General features: G+C 51.7%; 1 protein-coding gene and 1 long non-coding RNA gene across 2 annotated transcripts in view; both read left to right on the top strand.

Moving 5' to 3' along the window:
* Window positions 1–533: 533 nt before the first annotated feature.
* Window positions 534–11,975, top strand: LOC132416910 (tigger transposable element-derived protein 1-like). Its single transcript, XM_069540251.1, has 4 exons — window positions 534–621; window positions 2,442–2,899; window positions 5,845–5,924; window positions 10,239–11,975. Exons 2-4 carry the CDS (start codon window positions 2,500–2,502, stop codon window positions 11,973–11,975), a joined length of 2,217 nt encoding a protein of 738 aa, XP_069396352.1. The 5' UTR covers window positions 534–621; window positions 2,442–2,499.
* Window positions 11,976–13,741: 1,766 nt separating this feature from the next.
* LOC132417157 (uncharacterized) overlaps window positions 13,742–23,372 on the top strand; it is a 79,365-nt gene continuing 69,734 nt past the window's right edge. The window contains exons 1-2 of the long non-coding RNA XR_009517764.1: window positions 13,742–13,973; window positions 16,045–16,121. This is a non-coding gene — a long non-coding RNA (uncharacterized lncRNA). The remainder of the gene's footprint in view (window positions 13,974–16,044; window positions 16,122–23,372) is intronic.

Raw genomic sequence — 23,372 nt, 5'->3', positions numbered from 1 at the left:
CCAGGTAGGAGGAAATGCCACATCCGCCGGGCGGGAGTAGAGAGGCAGCTGAGGGGCAACCTGGCACAGTCGAGCGGACGGATAGCGAGGGGATCTGAGGTCGCGCGGGCAGGGCGTGGTGGAGACAACGCGCGGACGGGCCCATCTGGCTCCATAACTCTTTACTTCGGAACCCGGGACACCGCCAGTCGCACCACTGGCGCCCCCTTGCAGGCCCCTGAAGAACTCCATTTCCCGGCGGCGCCGAGCGCTGGTGCTCGCTGCCTTCTGGGAAATGTAGTGTCTATAGGTCACCCGGGCTGTTACTGTGGCGGGCCAAGGACTACATTTCCCAGAGGGCTTCGCGGACAGGGCCGGGCTTGCGCACGTTCCACTTCCGGGCGCCGGACGTCGCCAAAGAGTTGCAGAAGTATACTGTTACCTCCCCTTCACCTCCGTGCGCTGGCCTGTCGTGGGGAGGTGGGTGGTTGCTAGGGAAGGGAGGGAAGGGGCGGGGTGGGCACAAGGCACCGGAAGTAGTCCTTGGGACGGACGGAAGCTCGTGGTCCTGGGGCCCCAGGGTGGTTGGTCTTTGTTCCAGCACGGTGTCGTTTGACGCCGTCCGCCTGGCTTCCTGGGGCGGTGAGTCTGGGCGCGACGCGGTGGAGGCTTCGGAAAAGCCCGGGGTAGGGTGTGCAGCTGGCCAGAGGGCGGCAGGAGAAGGGGGGCGGGGGAACACCAGCTGCTTTCCGAGGACTCCGGTGAGTCCACGGGGAAGGGCGGCGCGTGGGCTGCTGGGACATGGAGTCCGGCGGGGCTGGGCCTGCACCGGAAGTGATTCTGGGCCGAGCTGGGCTCTCGCCACGCCTCGGGGGTCGTGCACGTGCACCCGCGCTAGTCCCTTTCTCGGCGGAATTCCTGGGCTTCTGTCCACCATTCCACCCAGCTCCCCCTAAACTCACCTCCCCTGGAAAGTCTTCCTGGATTTCTGCAGCTCAGACCACCTCTTTGCTCCTGCTGCACCTGCGTGCGTCCCTCTATAAAGTGAGAGTGCGGGCGGGGTGGGGGGACGCTCCCCGCACAGGGGGATTAAATCCAGATCCTTCCCTGGCCGAAGGCTGTGCAAGTTCGCCCAGGCCACACAGCCTTCGCATTTGCTGATTCCGCTACGTAGACCGTCCTCCACTTTAGCTGTCATCTCAGGGTACTTGGGGGTGAGAGCCGGGGGTTGGGGGCTGTTGGATGGGGCGGCCTGGTTCAGGGGAGCCCTGACCAATGCTTTAAAGACGTGCATTGGCATTGAAAATGATCTGTGTTCTTTTTTCTTAAATACTTATTTTTTTTTTTTTGGCTGTGTCGGGTCTCAGTTGCGGCACGCGAGATCTTCATTGCGGCGCGTGGGCTTCTCATTGCGCGCGGGCTTCTCTCTAGTTGCGACTCGCATGCTCAGTAGTTGTGGCGCGCAGGCTTAATTGTCCCGCGGCATGTGGGTTCTTAGTTCCCGGACGGGGCATTGAACCCACACCCCTTGCATTGGAAGGCAGATTCTTAACCACTGGACCATCAGGGAAGAAGTCCCAATCTGTGTTCTTTTCTGAAGTTACAGTGGTAGCAAATGGCCGTTGGCAGAAAAATTCAGGTGCTCTGCAGACATTACAAAAGAAAAAGCAGATGTCCTCCCCCGGTTCCTTTCTCCAGAATTGCCAGCTGAGGCGTTGCTGGTTTTCAGGATCCTTTTCTGAACACTTGTAGCAGTAGCTCCTGTTTTTTGTTTTGAAATTTTAACATTAGTGGGATCATGTCAGTTGAGGAGGACCACAGCTTACTTTCTTGTTTAGCACTGTAGCGTGGACGTCTCTCTCACTGTCCATTGTTGACCTTGCCTAGTTGAGTTGGACCGAGCCTCTCAGGCCCCATAGGATTGTGCCATGAGGGAAGGAAGTCCTTCCAGTGTAGGAACCAGCTCTTGCTCTCCCTGTGCGGCTGCACTGCAGCCGTCCCCACTACCATCTTGGCCTTCCAGCCTGTCCCCCACATCACTCTTTCTAGTGCCCCACAGACTGCATCCTTCACTTGCACGGACCCTCCCTGGGCACTGAGTCTCTGCTAGTTCCCGCCAGCACCTCTGCTTGGCTGCTGATGGGGTTCTCTCCACCCCTGAGACACTGGACACGTCCACGTCCCATCCCCAGGAGCAGCCCTCCTACTGGCCCAGTCTGGCCTGAACTCCTGAAGGCTTCTCTGCAGGAAGCGCTCCCTCACTGTCCTAACCAGATTCCCAGTGTGAGGCATCCTCTTGAGGGCACAGATAGGGAGGTCGAGGCTGGAGGTGTCCCCTTGCCAGGTTGTCAGCTGGCCAGGTGTGGGGACAGTTTCCACCACAGCAAGTGACCTTGCAGGCTATGAGTCGGTGGAGGGGTGTGGGTGGCCCATGGCCCTGATTGGTTGGGTGTGTGTCCCAGGAAGACGGTGTGTGTGGCCTGAGTGAAGGCAGAGAGGCCAGCTTCCCCAGGTTTCGCCATGGCAGCCGACCCAGCACCCATCGGTCAGGAAGAGCTCGTGATCATCAAGATGGAGGAGGATGAGGCCGCCCTGTGGGATCCTGAACCGTTCTTCAAGCCTCAGCCCCAAACCCTGTTGCCTGGGCTTGGTAGGGACCCCCGGCAGTGCTTCCGGAGCTTCCGCTATGAGGAGGCAGCAGGGCCCCGCGAGGCGCTGGCCCGGCTCCGGGAGCTGTGCCGCCAGTGGCTGCGGCCCGAGGTGCACTCCAAGGAGCAGATGCTGGAGCTGCTGGTGCTGGAGCAGTTCCTGGGCGTGCTGCCACCTGACACCCGGGTCTGGGTGGAGTCCCAGTGCCCCGAGAGTGGCGAGGAGGCTGTGGCACTCGTGGAGGACCTCGCTCAGATGTTGCAGGAGACTGGTGAGCCACGGGGGACTGGGCTTGGGGGCAGGGAAAGTGCAGGGGGACACAACTCATGACGCCGGGTCCTGAGTGCCTGCCCGCTCTGCCCAGGCCCTGTGTCCTCATCTCTGGGAAGAAGACTCAGAAGCTGTGACATGTTTGGAGACTCTTCTAGACTCTTAGCCTCCCAGAGGTGTGAGCCTGGGGTTGGTGTAGCATTTCCCCTGCTCAGGTGCACTGGCCTTCTTTCTCTTCCTTTTCTCCTTCCTGACAAAGTCACGGAGTGCGTGCCATGTGGCAGGCCCTGTGGGTCCAGCAGGGAAGGGAGAGAGGCAAGGTCCTTGGCCTGTTGGAGCCCAGTCTGGTTTGAGAGTTGGGACAGTGAGACCTCCAGTCACAAGTAGGGTGTGTTTCTTTCTCTAGAGGGGGTGGAGGCAAGAGGAGGTGGGCACAGAGGTCGGCCCGGCCAGGGGTGGCTTCGCAGTTCGTGCTGTGTGATGTCTTCACCTTGGACGTGTGCTTCCGCACCTGTGAGGAGGTGACAGCCGTGCAGCAGGGAGGAGAGATGGTTGGTTACCACCTCGGTCCACCCTGGCGTGTGTTTACTTATTTACTCGTGTATTTGTGCAGTTCCTTTTGCCTGCTTGGCCCCTTGTATCGAGGGGTGGAAACCATAGCACTTAAACAAGCAAACAAAAACCCAGCTTTATTAGGCTCTAAGCCACATAAGCAAAAAATTGTACACTTAGTGGGTTTTAGTATAGTCACAGGTTTGTACAACCAGCACCCATGTCTAATGTCATCGCCTTCAAATAAACTCCGTACCCGCCAGCAGCTACTCCCCATTCTTCCCTTTCCTAGTGCCTTGGCAGCCAGCAACCTACTTTGTGTCTCTGTACACTTTCTTATTCTGGACGTTTTATTAAATGGTATCATACGTTTCCTGGAGTCATACATGGCTTTTTATGATGGGTTGCTTCCATCGAGCGTCATGTTTCCAGCGCTCATCCACAGTGTAGTACGTCACGCATCTTTATGCCTAGTCATATTCCGTTGTGTGGTTATACCACATTCTGTGTATTCATTTATCTGTTACGGTTATTTGGGTTGTTTGTACCTTTTGGCTGTTACGATTAATGCTGACGTGAACTTACGTATACTTTATTCTCTTGGTTATATACCTAGGAGTGGAATTGCTGGATCACACGGTAACTCTGGCCTTTTGAGGAACTGCTAACACACCACTTGTTTTAAGAGAGGGGATTTAATGTAGAGAGTGTAACCTAGGCATTGAAGGAGTGAAAAAGTACAGAAAGAACTCTAAGGTGTCATGGCGGTAGGAACTGCAGGGAACTGTGTCCGCTCCGGGAAGAGGTCGGAATTATGACAGTTAGAGACTCAAAGGAGGGGCTGGGAGGTGGGGCTGCTGCTGGATGGTGCTGGGGTCTCCCAGGGGGACAGCATGCAGCTGGTTCTGCACATGTTGGAAAAACTGCAAACTGGATCTAGCTGCTGCTAAAGAAACCCTTGATAATGCACGACTGGTTTTCACCCAGGCATGAACGTGAGGTGCAGGTGAGACACCTTGTACGCATGGGTCCACAGTCCTCCCAGGGTGTCTCGCTGTCGTGCTGGGCTGTTCTCTGAGCCATGGGCAGCGTTTGTCGTCTTAGGGGACTGTTCTTAGGGAACTGTACCAGTTCCCAGCTTCCCACGGAACGGATGCTTAGGTGATGCACACTGTTAAAAGAGATTTTGCATTGTAAGAGTGTGGACGTTGGCAAAGCAGCCGCTGGCACTGAACGGACTTAGGCCTGGTGCTCTCGAGGATCCTCTGGGGCATGCATGGTTATGTCCACTCAGTCCTGAAGCCGCATGGTCTCACGTTTACACGAAAACTCCTGCCTTTGCTCCGTACCCTTACCTGCTCTCAGCCTGTTGCTGGCCCCTTCGATGTCCCCACATGGGAGAGGGTAGGGCCCGGCCCTGGCTTTCTCTGGGTGGTTTTGGAGATGACTGCTCTGATGCTATCAGGGAGACCAGAATGATGTCCCAAGCTCTTCCTTGGCTGTCACTGTTGCTGTGTGTTCGGGGGTCCCAAAGACCCCCCTTAGCCTCAAGTGATTTGCTAGGAGTCACAGAATTCAACAAGGCTATTATATTCGTGGTTGTAGTTTATTACAGTGAAGGATACAGATTAAAGTCAGCGGTGGAAAAAGGTGCCTAGTCTGGGAGATACCAGGCACGAGATTCCGGGTGTCCTTTCCTGTGGGAGTCGTGTGGGTCGTGCTTAATTCCCACAGCAGTGATGTGCGACGACACGCACAGGATGCTGCCACTGGGGGGCTCGCCTGCAGTGACGTCCAGGATTTTTACTGGGGGTCAGTCACCGAGTTATGGAACATGACTGACCTTAGTTACTCAGCCTGAACTCCCGCCAGAGGTCAGACCTGTACAGTGTGGCCCAGGGTTACTACCATGTCACATTGTTAGCATGAACTATCTGTGTGACCCAAGAACTTAGGTAAACAAAGATGTTCTTATCAGGCAGAATCTTCCAAGGGCTTAGAGGTCTCCTCCCAGGAGCAGGTCAAGGGCCAGACTTTCGTTTGGAGTGTGGAGGGTTTGGACAGCTCAGGCCTGCTGAGTCAGCCCTTTACTGACCACCCAGCTGCAGCTGAAGGAAGCTTCTAATGACTATCTCCTTGGTGTTTCAGTGACTTGGGTTTCAGGGGCCTTGGGTGTGTTCTTGAGGTACGTATGTGTGTGTGCATCGGAAGGGGCTGCCTGTCAGCCAGGGTACGGTGTTCTCTGTGAATCAGAGGGCAAGCGGTGTGTCATCTGGCTCAGAGTGTCTGGCCAGTAGGACATGTTGACCTCCGGATTGATTAATGGGCTTGGGTGCCTCACCCCTTTGTCCCCAGGGTGGGCCTGCAGACACTAACGCTGCTCTTTCCCCTCAGCCCTGGCCCAGGCCCCTCCCGAGGACCAACGGTTTGGAGACCTGGCAGAGCCGGCCAAGCCCTTCACGGATGGAGCTCAGGTGAGCTGTGAGTCCTCCAAAGTCAGAGATGCCACATCCTGCGGGACCCAGCCCGCCTCCCACCCCCCCTTCACCCCAGGCCGTGGAGGGTCACATTCAGCAACTGTGCCCAGCCCCCACCCCCACCCCCCCTCGCCCTCAGGCTGGGCTCAGGACCTGCCCATCACCCTCTCCCAGCTCCTGGGTCTGAGGATGGGGCCTCCCCAGGCTCTCACACCATTTGAATACAGAGTACAGTAAGTCCCCTACACACAAACCTCCAAGTTACGAACTTTCAAAGATGCGAACATGCGTTCGCATGTCCAATCACGTAAGTTAGTTCACGTGTCTGGCGTACATTGTCACGTGCGTGCATCCTCTACAAGTGGCTGTGCTTTTGTGTGCTTTACAGTCCTGTATAGAGTACAGTAGTGCAGTATCTTTATTTCAAGCCCAGGATGTCCGGAAGCAAGCGTAAAAGCGGCGGTGATGTAGCGGGTACCGCTAAGAAGCGCCACGCGATAACGATGGAAACGAAAGTGAAAATAATTGAGAGAGTGGAGCGAGGCGAAAAGATGGTAGACGTCGCTCATTCTTATAACCTGAATCGTTCAACCATCGGCTCAATCGTAAAGAACAAGGACAAGATCATGGAACATGTGAAGTCTGCTATGCCGATGACGTCCACAATAATAACAAAGAAGCGTGGAAAAGTGATGGAGGAGATGGAGAAACTTCTCAGTGTGTGGATGCAGGATCAGCGTCAGCGTCGAGTCCCACTCAGCTTAATGCTGATTCAAGAGAAAGCCAAGAGCCTTTATGAAGACTTGAAGAAGAAACACGGCGAAGAATCAGAGGGCAAATCTTTTAATGCCAGCCGTAGCTGGGTTCACCGGTTCAAGGCTAGAGCCAAACTTCACAACGTAAAAGTGAGTGACAAGGCAGCGAGTACAGATACAATAGCTGCCCGGGAATTTCCTGAAACGCTTCGAGAAATTATCGATGAAGGCGCGTATTTACCCGAGCAGGTGTTTAATGTGGACGAGACAGGACTGTACTGGAAGAGGATGCCGGACCGAAGTTACATCAGTAAGGAGGAAAAGTTGATGCCGGGCTATAAAGCATCAAAGGATAGGCTCACGCTGTTGTTTGGTGGCAATGCTTCCGGTGATATGAAGCTGAAGCCTCTGTTAGTTTATCACTCAGAGAACCCAAGAGCCCTTAAAAACATAGCCAAGGGCTCTCTTCCTGTTGTGTGGAAGAGTAACCCCAAAGCCTGGGTTACACAGGCCATTTTCCAGGACTGGTTTTTCCACCACTTTATCCCGGAGGTAGAGAAATATTGCTTGGAGAAGGACGTCCCATTCAACATTCTTTTGCTGCTTGACAATGCTCCGGGCCACCCCCCATTCATGGACGACTTTCATCCCAACGTCAAAGTAGTGCATCTGCCACTGAATACTACGGCGCTCATCCAACCTATGGACCAGGGAGTTATAGCGACTTTCAAGAAATATTACTTACGTCACACTTTTCGTCAGGCAGTAAAGGCGAGTGACGAATCAGGAACAACCTTGCGACAATTTTGGAAGGACTATAACATCTACAAGGCCATAAAAAACATTGACTTTGCCTGGAGTGAGGTTACGGCCGTCACCATGAATGGGGTTTGGAAGAACCTTTGCCCGAAGTTTGTTCACGATTTTCGTGGATTTGAGAAGGTGGATGAGGAGTCCAAAGAGGTCTTCAGCAACTTAGTGACCCTCAGCGAGAAGCTGGAGCTAGATCTGCAAGAGGACGACTTCATTGAACTCCTTGCTGTGCAACATGAGGAGCTCACTAATGAAGACCTGATGGAATTGGAGGCCCAGAGAAAGGATGAAGAGGGACAGGAGGAAGAAGAAGTAACTGAAGAACCGAAGAGATTCACGACGCAGGAAATGGCAAGGGGGTTTTCTTTATTTGAGGAGGCGCTGTTGGTGTTTGAGGCACAGGACCCGAATGTAGAACGGTACACGAAGGTTGCAGCAGCCGTTCAGAATGCAATCCAGTGCTACCGTGTCATCTATGACGAGAAAAAAAGAGCTACTACGCAGACATCACTGGATCGTTTTTACAAGAGGGTGGATAGAATTAAATCCAGCAAGGAACCAGAGCCTGTGCCATCCACGTCAGGCGTGAGTGAAATTGCAGCTTGCCCTCCGTCTCCTACTGCTGACGATCCTTCAGCCCTACCATCTCCCACCTCCTCTTCCTCCTCCAGTCAGTAACTCTTCTTGCCTGTTCCCTTGATGCCAGCCCCTGGATGCCAGCTGTTGTACTGTACTACGGTACTTTTCAAGGTACTGTACTGTAAGATTAAAAATGTTTTCTTTATTTTTTGTGTTTGTTTGTTATTTATGTATTATTCGTGTGAAAAGTATTATAAACCTATTCCAGTACAGTACTGTATAGCCGATTGTGTAAGTTGGGTACCTAGGCTAACGTCGTTGGACTTACGAACACATTGGACTTACAAACGTGCTCTTAGAACGGAACTCGTTCATACGTAGGGGACTTACTGTAGTTGTAGTCTCTCTTGCACAGAGATAGAAATACAGCAGTCATTATTTATCCTCCCATTTTAAAGAAAAATTTTAAATGTATATAAAACATGTATATGCATTATAAAGTAATTCAAACCTTAAGAGAAGCACATAACGTTGAAACCCCACAGCCAGTCTTCCTCTCTGGAAATGGCCACTGCCACCCATCGTACACCCTTCCTCTTTCCTGTACACACGTGCAATTCACACACATGGGCGTGTGTATGAACGGGGCACACAGACATTTCCAAAGGAAGCCCATTAACGCTCTGCACCTCACTGATTTCACTTTGTCTTGTGTTGAGGTCCCTTCCAGTGGCACAGGCAGCTCCAGCCTTTCTTTTTAGTGGCTATCTTGGAGTCATGTGCCCAGCCCCGCTAGGGAATGTGGGCCGCTGTTGGTTTCTCATCCCAGAACACACACCCTCATCTTGGCTGCTGCCCCTCTGGCTCTTCTGCCCCTGGGCCTGCCTGTCCTCTGGGTGGCCTCAAGACACAGGGACCAAAGCTTATCTCTGTGTCACGGGGTGCCTGCATGTCTTTGATCCTGGTGGGTAACCCAGGGGGCTTCCCCAGGAGGACAGAGGGACTTGCTCACACGTGGGAAGGAGGGCAGACCAGCCAAGGAGCATGGCTGGGGTCTCCTGCCAGGTGAGGGGGGAGAGTGGACCACACCCTGACCTTTCCCACCCTTGACTGCCATTCCTGGTCTTCCTGAGACACTGCGAGGCCTGGGAACGCCTGCGGTGGCCCTGCCTAGATCTGCCCAAGTCCGGCTCAGCCGGTGTCCTGCCGGCAACTCTCAGAGAACACCCAGGGCTGCTTTACTGTCAAACTCCCATCACCAGTCGGGAGTGTAGAGCTGGGCTCTGAGAGATGCTGCTCCTGGAAGAAACAAGGTGCTTGGCCCACCCCCCTGTGGAAGGACACTGGGAAGTGGGTCTCCTTGGCCACCTCGGGGCCCCAGGGCTGGAGGCAGGCCTGCCCCTCGCCGGGTTCTCCAGGAGCCCGTCTGGGTAATTGAACCCTGCACAAGTATTTCCTTCATTAAAAAAACCAAAAACAGGGACTCCCCTGGTGGTCCAGTGGTTAGGACTCCGCTCTTCCACGGCAGGGGGCACGGGTCCGATCCCTGGCTGGAGAGCTAAGATCCCCCATGCCGCGCGGCTTGGCCAGACCAACCAAAAAATCAAAACAACACACAAACAAAACAAAAACCTTGAGTCCTGACACCCTTAATTAATGACATTGCTCAAGGTCTTGCGAGCTCGGGGCCATGAAGCGTGTTGGCTCCATGGACAGCTCGTTCCTCTGCTTTCCCGGGTTGCCACCAAGCTCTGAGCTGAGGTTTATGCACTGTGGATGCCCGTCCCTGGGCCCGGCTATGACGTGCTGGTAATTTCTGGGTTCTGTATTTGGTCTGACATCAGTTTGTGGTGTATTACGCCACCCTGGATGCTTCAGGAGGCCGGCGAGTAGGTGACCGGGGATGGTGGTGTCAGCGGGGAAAAGTGGTAGAGGGTTTTCAGAAAAAAGTGGAAGAGTGGAAGGAAAGTGGCAGAGGGTTTTCAGAGGCTTGCTGCAATCCTGGGGGTGGAGTTTATTTAGTCCACGGGGCCAGACTCATCGAGTGGCCGGATGTGGCCCCGAATCTCCCACCTAAAGAGAGAGACTAGTCAGGGACCTCTAAGGGTTTTACCCAGGCCCGTCAGCACTTCCCACCGGTAAACGTTGTCTCCCCATTTTACAGCGGGTCAGGGCTGGGGCGGCAGCGGCCCTGAAATCAGCGGGCTCAGGGCGGGAACATAAATATTCTGTTGTGGTGTCCGGAGAGAGTGATGCGGGCCCGAAGCCCCCCCTGAAGAGGCCGCCGAGGGCGGGCCAGCGCCCAAGTGCCAAGCGGGACCGAAAGGCCATCAACCTGCAGGTGAAGCTGGAGGTACTGCGGCGCTTCGAAGCCGGAGAGAAGCTCAGCCGAATCGGGAGGGCACTGGGTCTCTCCACCTCCACTGTGGCCACCATTCGTGACAACAAGGACAAGATCCGAGCGAGTTCCCAGGCGGCCACCCCGCACGCGGCCTGTAAGCTGACGCGCAGCCGCAGCCTGGTGATGGAGAACATGGAGCGGCTGCTGAGCGTGTGGATCGAGGACCAGAACCGGCGTGACGTGCCGGTCAGCGTGGTGCTCGTCCAGGAGAAGGCCCGCAGCCTGTTTGAGGAGCTCAAGCGGGCGCAGGGTGAGGGCTCCGAGGCGGAGACTTTCGGCGCCAGCCGCGGCTGGTTCGCGCGCTTCAAGGCGCGGCACGGGCTGCGCAGCCTCGGGGCCGGAGGCGAGGCGGCGCGCGCAGACGCAGAGGCTGCGCGCAGGTATCCGGCGCTGCTGCGGAGGGTGATCCAGGAGGGCGGCTACACGGCCCGGCAGGTGTTCAACGTGGACGAGACCCGGCTCTTCTGGAGGCGGCTGCCGGGCAGGACGGGCCCTTCCATGGCGGAGAAGCCAGGCCCCGGGTTCACAGCCGCCCAAGATCTCCTGACCCTGCTGCTCGGCAGCAACGCCGCCGGCGACTTCAAGCTGAAGCCGCTGCTGGTGTACCCCTCAGAGAACCCGCGCGCCCTCCGGGGCTTCTCCAAGCCCAACCTGCCCGTGCTGTGGCGCTCGCACAGGAAGGCCTGGGTCACTGTGAGCCTCTTCCAGGAGTGGTTCGTGCACTTCTTCTGCCCCGCTGTGGAGAGGTACTGCGCCCGGCACGGGCTCCCGTATAAAGCTCTGCTCGTCCTGGACAGCACTCCTGGCCGCCCAGGGAACCTGGACGACCTCTCCGACCACGTGCGCGTGGAGTACCTGCCCAAGGACACCACGGCCCTCATCCAGCCCATGACCCAGGACGTGGTCGCCACGTTCAAGGCCTGCTACCTGCGGAGGGTCTTCCGCCTCTTGGCGGCGAGGGCGGGAGGCGCTGGCGAGCGGTCAGCGGCCTCGGACTTCTGGCGGGACTATAGCATCCTGGACGCTGTGCACAACATCTTCGAGTCCTGGGAGGAGGTTCCGCCCGCGACGTTGAACCGGGGTTGGAGGAAGCTGTGGCCCGAGTGCCTCCAGCACGACGCCAGCCCCCGACCCGGGGAGGCCCTCCCGCAGATCAGGCGGGACGTCGTGGCGCTGGCGCACGGCTTGGGTTTCGGGGAGGTGGCAGAGGCGGATGTGGCTGAGCTGCTGCAGAGCCAGGGCGCAGACCTGTCCAACGAGGAGCTGGTGGGGCTGGAGCAGGAGCTGGCAGCCGGGGAGGAGGGTGAGGACAGCTCGACGGCTTCCCGCCAGCTCACGGCCAGGTACCTGGCCAAGGCCCTAGCACATTTCGATGCTGGCCTGCAGATCGTCAGGGACAACGATCCCAACCTGGAGCGCAGCCTCCGCGTCTGCCGGGGCGTGAACAACGTGATCAGCTGCTATCGGGAGCTCTTCAAGGAGAAGAGAGGCCCCAAATAGTGTGTGTTGAGGGGGAGGGGGTGTTGGGAGTTCTGAGGCCTCCGGACTTTGTTGGGGAGAGGGGGTCCTCCCTCCCCATCTTTCACATGGAAGTGACACTGGTCTGCATGTTTCCATTTCATTATATTAATCCCTCAAATGTTTTTCTGTCAGCAGATAATTTAGTGTCTCAAGTGAACTTCTCAAATACATGGTTTTAGAAGCCTTGATGAATTCTCAAGTGACTTTATTGCATCCTGGGCCCTTTTGGAGCAGTGCATCCTCGGTTTCCTAGTGGAAGCCCATGAGGAAGCCGGAATCACCGGGTAGCACCCCTGGCACGGTATTCCTGCCACCTTGCTCACTACGCTGAGCTCTTCCTGTATTCAGAGCTGGGGCTCACGGAGCTGAGAGGGGTTCAGAGAGGGGTTCTGCTTGTTTTATGGCCCGCTCACCCTTCAGCTGGGCTTCAGGACCTGCAGGCGGCAAAGGCTGACCCCGGATGAGCACCCAAAGAGACTCAGGGATCCAGAGAGTGGGCCTGGGTGGGAGGAGTGTCCGGCCACACACCTCCCATCTCTGTTCTCCCGGGACACTGGATGCGTCTTGTCATCCTGTTCTGTCCTCTGAAATGATGCTGTGCCCCTGCTGACTGGCCGGGGGGGAGGGGGCCCGGGAGGAGAGACTACATCCCGTTGTGGGTGAGCTGGTGAGGCAGCACATTCGCCAGGCTCCCCGGCCCCGGCGCGGGCGTCCTCCCGGCTGCAGGCCCGGCTGCAGGCCTGCTGTTAACTCTCCCTCTCTTCTTGTCTCTCTCCTCTGCTGCTCCCTCTCTCCACCAGTTTCCGTTTGACTCCTGCCATGCCCCTTTGACTCTTCTTCCCGTGGACACGGGCTCATTCCAGGCAGTGGTGGCATTTGGAGACAAGGCCCCGGATGCCATGTGGGAAGACTGGGAGGCACACGATGCCCCACAGAAGGAGGGGTAAGGATGTGGGTTTTGGGGTAGCGTTGGCCTTACTGCAGGACGCACGGGTCCTCAGGTGAGTGGTCCCTGTCTCCAGCCAAGGGGCCCTGTTAGAGGAAGCCTTCCCTGAGCCTGCCTTCCTTCTGCAGGAGGTGGGGGGCAGGGGGTGGGCGGGCTAGCCCGGGAGATTGGTTGGGGGCTAAATTTGGCCTGAAGGTTTTGCTGGGGAGCCCAGGTGCCCTCACATCTCCCATCTGCTGTCCATACACCCCGGTGTACACCTGACTGAGGTATGCCCAGAGCCGACCTCTGATCCCATGCACAAAGCAAGCACTCCCTGCTGGCTGGACCTCTTGGGCCATCGTGGGTACCCGTAGCTCTAGGCTCTCCTGGGGGTGGCCACTGTGGGTGTACCTGACCAGGGATGCTGGTCTGCCCCTGCTTGGCTATCTGCACCGTTCAGTGTAGAATCAGAGCCAGAGGAGAGATTGACTTTAAAGGACACTTCTGGGCATATTAATCACGTTAAGGCTGTACACGGGTCTTCTCTTCCTGGCTGGGGTCTGGCTGGACACGGGGTGATTTCCAGCGGTGCTGGGCGCGGAACCGGGCCCCGGGCGCTGGGGCCGGAGCGGGACCCAGTCCCCGGGCGCTGGGGGCGGAGCCGGGCCCCGGGCGCTGGGGGCGGAGCCGGGCCCCGGGCGCTGGGGGCGGAGCCGGGCTCCGGGCGCGGAGCCGGGCCCCGGGCGCTGGGGGCGGAGCCGGGCTCCGGGCCGCTGGGGGCCCTTCGGGTTCGGGCCAACAAAGAGCAGCCCGGATACCCACGCCCACGGCTGGGCCTGCTGGTCTCTCCGTCCTTCTGTCGGGCACAGTGTTCACCTCCCCCTGCTGCCCCGGCTGGCCTATCTCCTGTCGGGTGGTAAGCTCTTCGTCCCAGCCGCCATCTCCCGCAGCTACCACCCCTTCTCCAGCCTCGGGGATGACCCAGGACCCTCCCTGGGCTCCCCGCCTGCCCCCCTTGGTCGGTGTCCTCAGTCCCCCTGTGCTGACAGGTGAGTGTTCCCTCCAGACGCTCCCAAACGCTTCGCCCCAACATCCTCCCCGGGGTCGGCCCCATGTGCTGTCGGGATGTCCCCTGTCACCAAGCCCCAACTACGTGGCGAGGGCAGGCATCGGGCTTGCAGCAGGTACCGCTGTGTATCCTGCTGTATACACAGGCATGACCCTGTCCCAGGGTGCAGGAAAGGCAGCCCTATCTCAGGATATGGGGAGACGACTGACTGACTACAGGGCGGACGTCAGCTCTCGGCGCACTAGGCAAGAGCAGCCGGGTTCTCGCTCCCTGGACCCTTTCTCACCTGACTGTGACCCGGCTTTGTTCCCACCCCCGTTGTCCCTCCATTGGCCTCGCTCTTGTGAGCAGAGCAGGACAGTGTGGTCAGCGGTCACAGGCTGAGGCACAGGGACACTGGCTCACCCGCGTGCACCCATGCTGACCCCACGGAACGGGCATTGCACCAGCCTGTGTGGTGCGGGTTCACCTGCCCACAGAGAGGCCGGGCCTCTGTCCTGGCTCCAGAGGTCACCTTGAGTCTGACGGGAGTGTCCGTGCTCCATGGGCCTCGCTCCAGGCTGGTCTGTGCTGACGGCATGATACACAGTGGGGCTTCCTTTCCCGGGGGCTGGAGGCCGAGGTCGGGCACATGGTGGTCCTCATGTCGACATGACCGACCCCAAAAAACCCTGCACCTCAGGATTCAGGAGGGCTTCCCTGGGTGGCCACACCCAAGGGACCCCCGATGCTGCTCCTGACCTCTGCCCTCGGCTGATTTTAATCTACACCCTAAGCAACTCTGTGCCAGCTGCAGAGAGAGGGGGCTTGTTCATACCCCCCTCCCAGTGCACGGGGCTCTCGTGGACAGGCCCCTCCCAGGATATGGAGCTCACCTGGGCATGTACCCAGCAGCCCACGGGACTCTCGTGGACATGCCCCTCCCAGGATATGGAGCTCACCTGAGCAGGTACCCAGCAGCCCACGGGGCTCTCGTGGACAGCCCCCTCCCAGGATATGGAGCTCACCTGAGCAGGTACCCAGCAGCCCACGGGGCTCTCGTGGACAGCCCCCTCCCAGGATATGGAGCTCACCTGAGCAGGTACCCAGCAGCCCATGGGGCTCTCGCGGTCAGGCCCCTCCCAGGATACAGAGCTCGCCTGGGCAGGCACCCGGCAGGGCTGTGCACGCAGGAACCGTGCACATAGCCCTCGTTGCAGAGCACCCCCAACTCACCTGTTGGTCAGAGCTGACCCTGAGCACCTCAGAGCAGGACCTGAACTAACAAACAGCAGCTCCTGGACAGGTCTGTGACCCTGGGCTTCACTCTGTGTGGCCTCCCTCCACCGCGTCTTCCAGAGGCTTCCAGTGCCGCCGGGGCACCAGGCCTCTGTCTCCACCCACCACCCCTCCTCTCCCTGACTCCTGGGTTCCTCTCATTACGAGAGGGTCTTCTTAAAGTTGTCTCCCACTCATGGACCAGATAAAATGATTAGAAAACAGAACTTCCCTGGTGGCGCAGTGGTTGAGAGTCCGCCTGCCGATGCAGGGTACACGGGTTCGTGCCCCGGTCCGGGAGGATCCCACATGCCGCGGAGCGGCTGGGCCCGTGAGCCATGGCTGCTGAGCCTGCACGTCCGGAGCCTGTACTCCGCAATGGGAGAGGCCACAGCAGTGAGAGGCCCACGTACCGCAAAAAAAAAAAAAAAAAAAAAAAAAAAAATTAGAAAACAAGCCAGAGCTGCAGCCCCTTGTCTATCCTGACTCAGGAGCCCACACCTGTTCCTTGGACCTGGCCGGTGCAGCAAGGCCCATTTTCTGCAGCTATGAGCCCGTGATGGGCGAGGATTGGCTGACCTGGGCAGCATGACCCGGCCGGCCAGCCCTTCCCAGGTGTGCCTGGTTTGAGGTCAATATAAACCGCCCCAGGCAGCAAGAGCCCCTGCAGCTGTGCCTGACGCCATATTCTCTGCCCCGTCAGCAGTGTCGGGGCTGGGCTGGTGGGAGGGAGTGAGTGGCCACGGCTTTGTGGGTGGCCCGGTGTGAGTGGGGCTCTGCTGGACTTTCTGCAGGAGTTGCCGGGCTGCCACCTGCTAAAGAAGAGGATGTGTCACCCATACCTGCCGCTGGAATTTCTCCCCGGGCAGAGGTGAGGAAGGAAAAAAGCAGTGGGGGCCGGGACAGGAGGGGTACCTCAGGCAGGGAAATGGAAAGCTTCCAGAAGAGCGCCCGGGGCCAGGACCATCCTGGCTGGCCTGCAGACACCAAGTCGGCCTGCGTGCTGTGGCTGGGGTGGCTCCACGGCCCTTCCTGTGCACGGGGCTTCCTGTAGGCTTTCAAGTCCTTGCACACATTCAGGTGTTTTACCTGGGAAGGGTGGGAACAGTTCAGCAGCAGCTGGCCTGGGGCTCAGCTCACGTTTACTCGCAGACGCCTCCGCACGGTCCCCCAGGCTTGCAATGAGGACGCTCCTTGCGGGGTGGGGGGCTGCTGGCTGCATGCGAGACGATTCCCCACCTCTGACCAACTTCAGAATTGTTTACTGCTGGAGCAAGTGCCCTGATAGGGTTTTCATCTGTATAACTGGTGGGTTCTGTTTTTTTTTTTCTTTTTTGGTTCAAGGTAGGTTTTATTGCTCTTTTTTGTGTTTATAGATATAAGCATGGAAATAATTCATTCATATAAATACATCTATGGGAAGGGAAGAACTTTATTTTCTGTTTTATTTTTAAAATTTTATATATTTTTAAAAATTTAAAAATTTTATTTTATTTTTTTTATACAGCAGGTTCTTATTGGTTATCTATTTTATACATATAAGTGTATACATGTCAATCCCAGTCTCCCAATTTATCCCCCCCCACCCCCCGCCATGGCGTTACCCCCTTGGTGTCCATACGTTTGTTCTCTACATCTGTGTCTCTATTTCTGCCCTGAAAACTGGTTTATCTGTACCATTTTTCTAAGTTCCACATATATGCATTAATATACAATATTTGTTTTCCTCTTTCTGACTTACTTCACTCTGTATGACAGTCTCTAGATCCATCGACTTCTCTACAAATGACCCAATTTCATTCCTTCTTATGGCTAATAGTCCGTTCTATGTATGTACCACATCTTTATCCATTCGTCTGTCTGTGGGCATTTAGGTTGCTTCCATGACCTGGCTATTGTAAATAGTGCTGCAGTGAACATTGTGGTGAATGTGTCTTTTTGATTTATGGTTTTCTCTGGGTATATGCCCAGTAGTGAGATTGCTGGATCATATAGTAATTCTATTTTTAGTTTTTTAAGGAACCTCCATACTGTTCTCCATAGTGAGTGTATCAATTTACATTCCCACCAATAGTGGAAGAGGGTTCCTTTTCTCCACACCCTCTCCAGCATTTGTTGTTTGTAGACTTTCTGATGATGCCCATTCTAACAGGTGTGAGGCGATACCTCATTGTAGTTTTGATTTGCATTTCTCTAATAATTAGTGATGTAGAGCAGCTTTTCATGTGCTCCTTGGCCATCTCTATGTCTTCTTGGAAGAAATGTCTATTTAGATCTTCTGCCCATTTTTGTATTGGGTTGTTTGTTTTTTTAATATTGAGCTGCATGAGCTGTTTATATATATTGGAGAGTAATCCTTTGTCCATTGATTCGTTTGCAAATATTTTCTCCCATTATGAGGGTTGTCTTTTCGTCTTGTTTGTAGTTTGCTTTGCAAAAGCTTTTATGTTTCATTAGGTCCCCTTTGTTTAGTTTTCTTTTTTATTGCCTTACTCTAGGAGGTGGATCAAAAATGATCTTGCTGTGATTTATGTCAGAGTATTCTTCCTTTGTTTTCCTCTAAGAGTTTTATACTGTCCGGTCTTACATTAAGGTCCCTAATCCATTTTGAATTTATTTTTCTGTATGGTGTTAGGGGGTGTTCTAATTTCATTCTTTTACATGTAAGTGTCCATTTTTCCCAACACCACTGATTGAAGAGACTGTCTTTTCTCCATTGTATAGTCTTGCCTCCTTTGTCATAGATTAGTTGACCATAGGTGTGTAGATTTATCTCTGGGCTTTCTTTTTCTTTTTTTTTCCTTTTACACCTTCATTGGAGTATAATTGCTTTACAATGGTGTGTTAGTTTCTGCTGTATCACAAAATGAATCAGCTATACCTATACATATATCACCATATCCCCTCTCTCTTGCATCTCCCTCCCACCCTCCGTATCCCACCCGTTTAGGTGGTCACAAAGCACCGAGCTGATCTCCCTGTGCTATATGGCTGTTCCCAGTAACTATTGATGTTACATTAGGTAATGTATATATGTCCATGCCACTCTCTCACTTTGTCCCAGCTTACCCTTCCTCCTCCCCGTGTCCTCAAGTCCTTTCTCTACGTCTGTGTCCTTAATCCTGTCCTGCCCCTAGGTTCTTCATAAACTTTTTTTCTTTAGATTCCATATATCTCTGTTAGCACACGGTATTTATTTTTCTCTTTCTGACTTACTTCACTGTGTAGGACAGACTCTAAGTCCATCCCCCTCACTACAAATAACTCAGTTTCCTTTCTTTTTATGGCTGAGTAATATTCCATTGTATATATGTGCCAGATCTTCTTTATCCATTCATCTGTCGATGGACACTTAGGTTGCTTCCATGTCCTGGCTATTGTAAGTAGAGCTGCAATGAACATTGTTGTATACGACTCTTTTTGAATTATGGTTTTCTCAGGGCAAATGCCCAGTAGTTGGATTGCCGGGTCGTGTGGTACTTCTATTTTTAGTTTTTTAAGGAACCTCTATTCTGTTATCCCTAGTGGCTACAGCAATTTACATTCCCAGCAACGGTGCCAGAGCGTTCCCTTTTCTCCAGTAAATGCCTCTCCAGCATGTATTGTTTGTAGATGTTGTGATGATTGCCATTCTGACTGCTGGGAGGTGATACCTCACTGTAGTTCTGATTTGCGTTTCTCTAATGATTAGTGATGTTCAGCATGCTTTCATGTGTTTGTTGGCAATCTGTATGTCTTCTTTGGAGAAATGTCTATTTAGGTCTTCTGCCCATTTTTGGATCGGGTTGTTTGTTTTTGTGATATTGAGCTACACGAGCTGCTTGTAAATTTTGGAGATTAATCCTTTGTCAGCTCCTTCATTTGCAAATATTTTCTCCCATTCTGAGGGTTGTCTTTTCGTCTTGTTTATGTTTTCCTTTGCTGTGCAAAAGCTTTGAAGTTTCATTAGGTCCCATTTGTTTATTTTTGGTTTTATTTCCATTTCTCTAGGAGGTGGGTCAAAAAGGATCTTGCTGTGATTGATGTCATAGAGTGTTCTGTCTATGTTTTCCTCTAAGAGTTTTATAGTGTCTGGTCTTACATTTAGGTCTCGAATACATTTTGAGTTTATTTTTGTGTATCGTATTATGGAGTGTTCTAATTTCATTCTTTTATGTGTAGCTGTCCAGTTTTCCCAGCACCACTTACTGAAGAGACTGTCTTTTCTCCACTGTATATCCTTGCCTCCTTTGTCATAGATGAGTTAGCCATAGATACGTAGGTTTATCTCTGGGCCTTCTATCCTGTTCCATTCATCTATATTTCTGTTTTTGTGCCAGTACCATATAGTCTTGATTACTGTAGCTTTATAGTATAGTCTGAAGTCAGGAAGTCTGATTCCTCCAGCTCTTTTAATCTCCCTCAAGACTGCTTTGGCTATCTGGGGTCTTTTGTGTCTCCATACAAGTTTTAAGATTTTTTTGTTCTAGTTCTGTAGAAAATGCCACTGGTAATTTGACAGGGATTGCATTGAATCTGTAGATTGCTTTGGGTAGTATAGTCATTTTCACAATATTGATTGTTCTAATCCAAGAACATGGTTTATACCTCCATCTGTTTATATCATCTTTGATTTCTTTCAGCAGTGTTTTATAGTTTTCTGAGTACAGGTCTTTTACCTCCTTAGGTAGGTTAATTCCTATGTATTTTATTCTTTTTGTTGCAATGGTGAATGGGATTGTTTCCTTAATTTCTCTTTCTGATCTTTCATTGTTAGTGTATAGGAATGCAAGAGATTTCTGTGCATTAATTTTGTATCCTGCAACTTTACCAAATTCATTGACTAGCTCTAGTAGTTTTCTGGTGGCATCTTTAGGATTCACTATGTAGAGTACCGTGTCACTTGTAAACAGTGACAATTTTACTTCTTTTTTTACAATTTGTATTCCTTTTATCTCTTTTTCTTCTCTGATTGCCATGGCTAGGACTTCCAAAACTATGTTGAGTAATAGTGGTGAGAGTGGACATCCTTGTCTTTTTCCTGATCTTAGAGGAAATGCTTTTAGTTTTTCACCATTGAGAATGATGTTTGCTGTGGGTTTGTCATATATGGCCTTTATTATGTTGAGGTAGGTTCTCTCCGTGCCCACTTTCTGGAGAGCTTTTTTTATATCATAAATCGGTGCTGAATTTTGTCAAAAGCTTTTCCTGCATCTATTGAGATGATCATATTTTTATTCTACAATTTTTTTATATGGTGTATCACATTGATTGATTTTTGTGTATTGAAGAAGCCTTGCATCCCGGGGATAAACCCCACCTGATCATGGTGTATGATCCTTTTAAGGTGTTGTTCAATTTTGCTTGCTAGTATTTTGTTGAGGATTTTTACATCTATATTAATCAGTGATATTGGTCTCTAATTTTCTTTTTCTGTAGTATCTTTGTCTGGTTTTGGTATCAGGGTGATGGTGGCCTCATATAATGAGTTTGGGAGTGTTCCTTCCCCTGCAAATTTCTGAAGAGTTTGAGAAGGTTGGGTGTTAGCTCTTGTCTAAATGTTTGATAGAATTCACCTCTGATGCCATCTGGTTCTGGACTTTTGTTTGTTGGAAGATTTTTTATTTTTTAGATGTTGGGAATAGGAGTTTATTAACTTATTTATTTATTTTTGCTGTGTTGGGTCTTCATTTCTGTGTGAGGGTTTTCTCTAGTTGTGGCAAGCAGGGGCCACTCTTCATCGCATGGGCCTCTCACTATTGCGGCCTCTCTTGTTGTGGAGCACAGGCTCCAGACACGCAGGCTCAGTAGTTGGGGCTCACGGGCCTAGTTGCTCCATGACATGTGGGATCCCCCCATACCAGGGCTCGAACCCGTGTCCCCTGCATTAGCAGGCAGATTCTCAACCACTGCGCCACCAGGGAAGCCCTGTTGAAAGATTTTGAATCACAGTTTCAATTTCATTACTTGTGATTGGTCTGTTCATATTCTCTATTTCTTCCTGATGAAGGTTATACGGTTCTAAGAATTTGTCCATTTCTTCCAGGTTGTCCATTTTATTGGCATAGAGTTGGTTGTAGTAGTCTCTTAGGATGCTTTGTATTTCTGTGGTGTCTGTTGCAACTTTTCCTTTTTCATTTCTAATTTTATTGATTTGAGTCCTCTCCCTCTTTTTCTTGAGTCTGGCTAAAGGTTTATCATTTTTGTTTATCTTCTCAAAGAACCAGCTTTTAGTTTTATTGATCTTTGCTATTGTTTTCTTTGTTTCTATTTCATTTATTTCTGCTCTGATCTTTATGATTTCTTTCCTTCTACTAACTTTGGGTTTTGTTCTTCTTTCTCTAGTTCCTTTAGGTGTAAGTTTAGATTGTTTATTTGAGATTTTTCTTGTTTCTTGAGGTAGGCTTGTATTGCTATAAACTTCCCTCTTAGAACTGCTTTTGCTGCATCCCATAGGTTTTGGATCATCGTGTTTTTGTTGTCATTTGTCTCTAGGTAGTTTTTGATTTCCTCTTTGATTTCTTCAGTGATCTCTTGGTTATTTATTAACATATTGTTTAGCCTCCATGTGTGTGTTTTTTACGTTTTTCTCCCCCTGTAATTGATTTCTAATCTCATAGCCTTGTGTTCGGAACAGATGCTTGATATGATTTCAGTTTTCTTAAACTTACTGAGGCTTTATTTGTGATCCAAGATGTGATCTATCCTGGAGAATGTTCTGTGTGCAGTTGAGAAGAATGTGTAATCTGCTGTTTTTGGATGGAATGTTCTATAAATATCAATTAAATCTATTTGGTCTATTGTGTTATTTAAAGCTTGTGTTTCCTTATTAATTTTCTGTCTGGATGATCTCCATTGGTGTAAGTAAAGTGTTAAAGTTCCCTGCTATAATTGTGTTACTGTCAATTTCCTCTTTTACAGCTGTTAGCAGTTGCTTATGTATTGAGATTCTCCTATGTTGGGTACATATATATTTATAATTGTTATATCTTCTTCTTGGATTGGTCCCTTGATCATTATGTAGTGTCCTTCCTTGTCTCTTGTAACATTCTTTATTTTAAAGTCTATTTTATCTGATATGTGTATTGCTACTCCAGCTTTCTTTTGATTTTCATTTTCATGGAATATCCTTTTTCATCCCCTCACTTTCAGTCTGTATGTGTCCCTAGGTCTGAAATGGGTCTCTTATAGACAGCATATATATGGATCTTGTTTCTGTATCCATTCAGCAAGCCTGTGTCTTTTGGTTGGAGCATTTAATCCATTCACATTTAAGGTAAATATCGATATGTGTGTTCCTATTACTGTTTTCTTAATTTTTATGGGTTTGTTTTTGTAGATCCTTTTCTTCTCATGTGTTTCCCACTTAGAGAAGTTCCTTTAGCATTTTTTGTAGAGCTGGTTTGGTGGTGCTGAGTTCTCTTAGCTTTTGCTTGTCTGTAAAGCTTTTGATTTCCCCATCGAATCTGAATGAGATCTTTGCTGAGTAGAGTTCTCTTGTTTGTAGTTTCCTCCCTTTCATCACTTTAAGTATATCATGCCACTCCCTTCTGGCTTGTAGAGTTTCTGCTGAGAAATCAGCTGTTAACCTTATGGGAGTTCCCTTGTATGTTATTTGTCATTTTTCCCTTGTTGCTTTCAATGATTTTTCTTTGTCTTTAATTTTTGTCAATTTGCTTACTATGTGTCTCAGCATTTTTCTCCTTGGGTTTATCTTGCCTGGGACTCTCTGTGCTTCCTGGACTTGGGTGGCTACTTCCTTTCCCATGCTAGGGAAGTTTTCGACTATAATCTCTTCAGATATTTTCTCGGGTCCTTTCTCTCTCTCTCTTCTCATTCTGGGACCCCTATAATGCGAATGTTGTTGCGTTTAATGTTATCCCAGAGGTCTCTTAGGCTGTCTTCATTTCTTTTCGTTCTTTTTTCTTTATTCTGTTCCACAGCAGTGAATTCCGCCTTTCTGTCTTCCAGGCCACTTATCCGTTCTTCTGCCTCAGTTATTCTGCTATTGATTCCTTCTAGTGTATTCTTCATTTCAGTTATTGTATTGTTCATCTCTGTTTGTTTGTTCTTTAATTCTTCTAGGTCTTTGTTAAGCATTTCTTGCATCTTCTCGATCTTTGCCTCTGTTCTTTTTCCAAGG

This window comes from Delphinus delphis, chromosome 20, assembly GCF_949987515.2.
Source record: "Delphinus delphis chromosome 20, mDelDel1.2, whole genome shotgun sequence".
NCBI classification, from domain to species: Eukaryota; Metazoa; Chordata; class Mammalia; order Artiodactyla; family Delphinidae; genus Delphinus; species Delphinus delphis.
The sequence above is the reverse complement of the archived record's forward strand: the minus strand, read 5'-3'. Positions and strand labels throughout refer to the sequence as shown.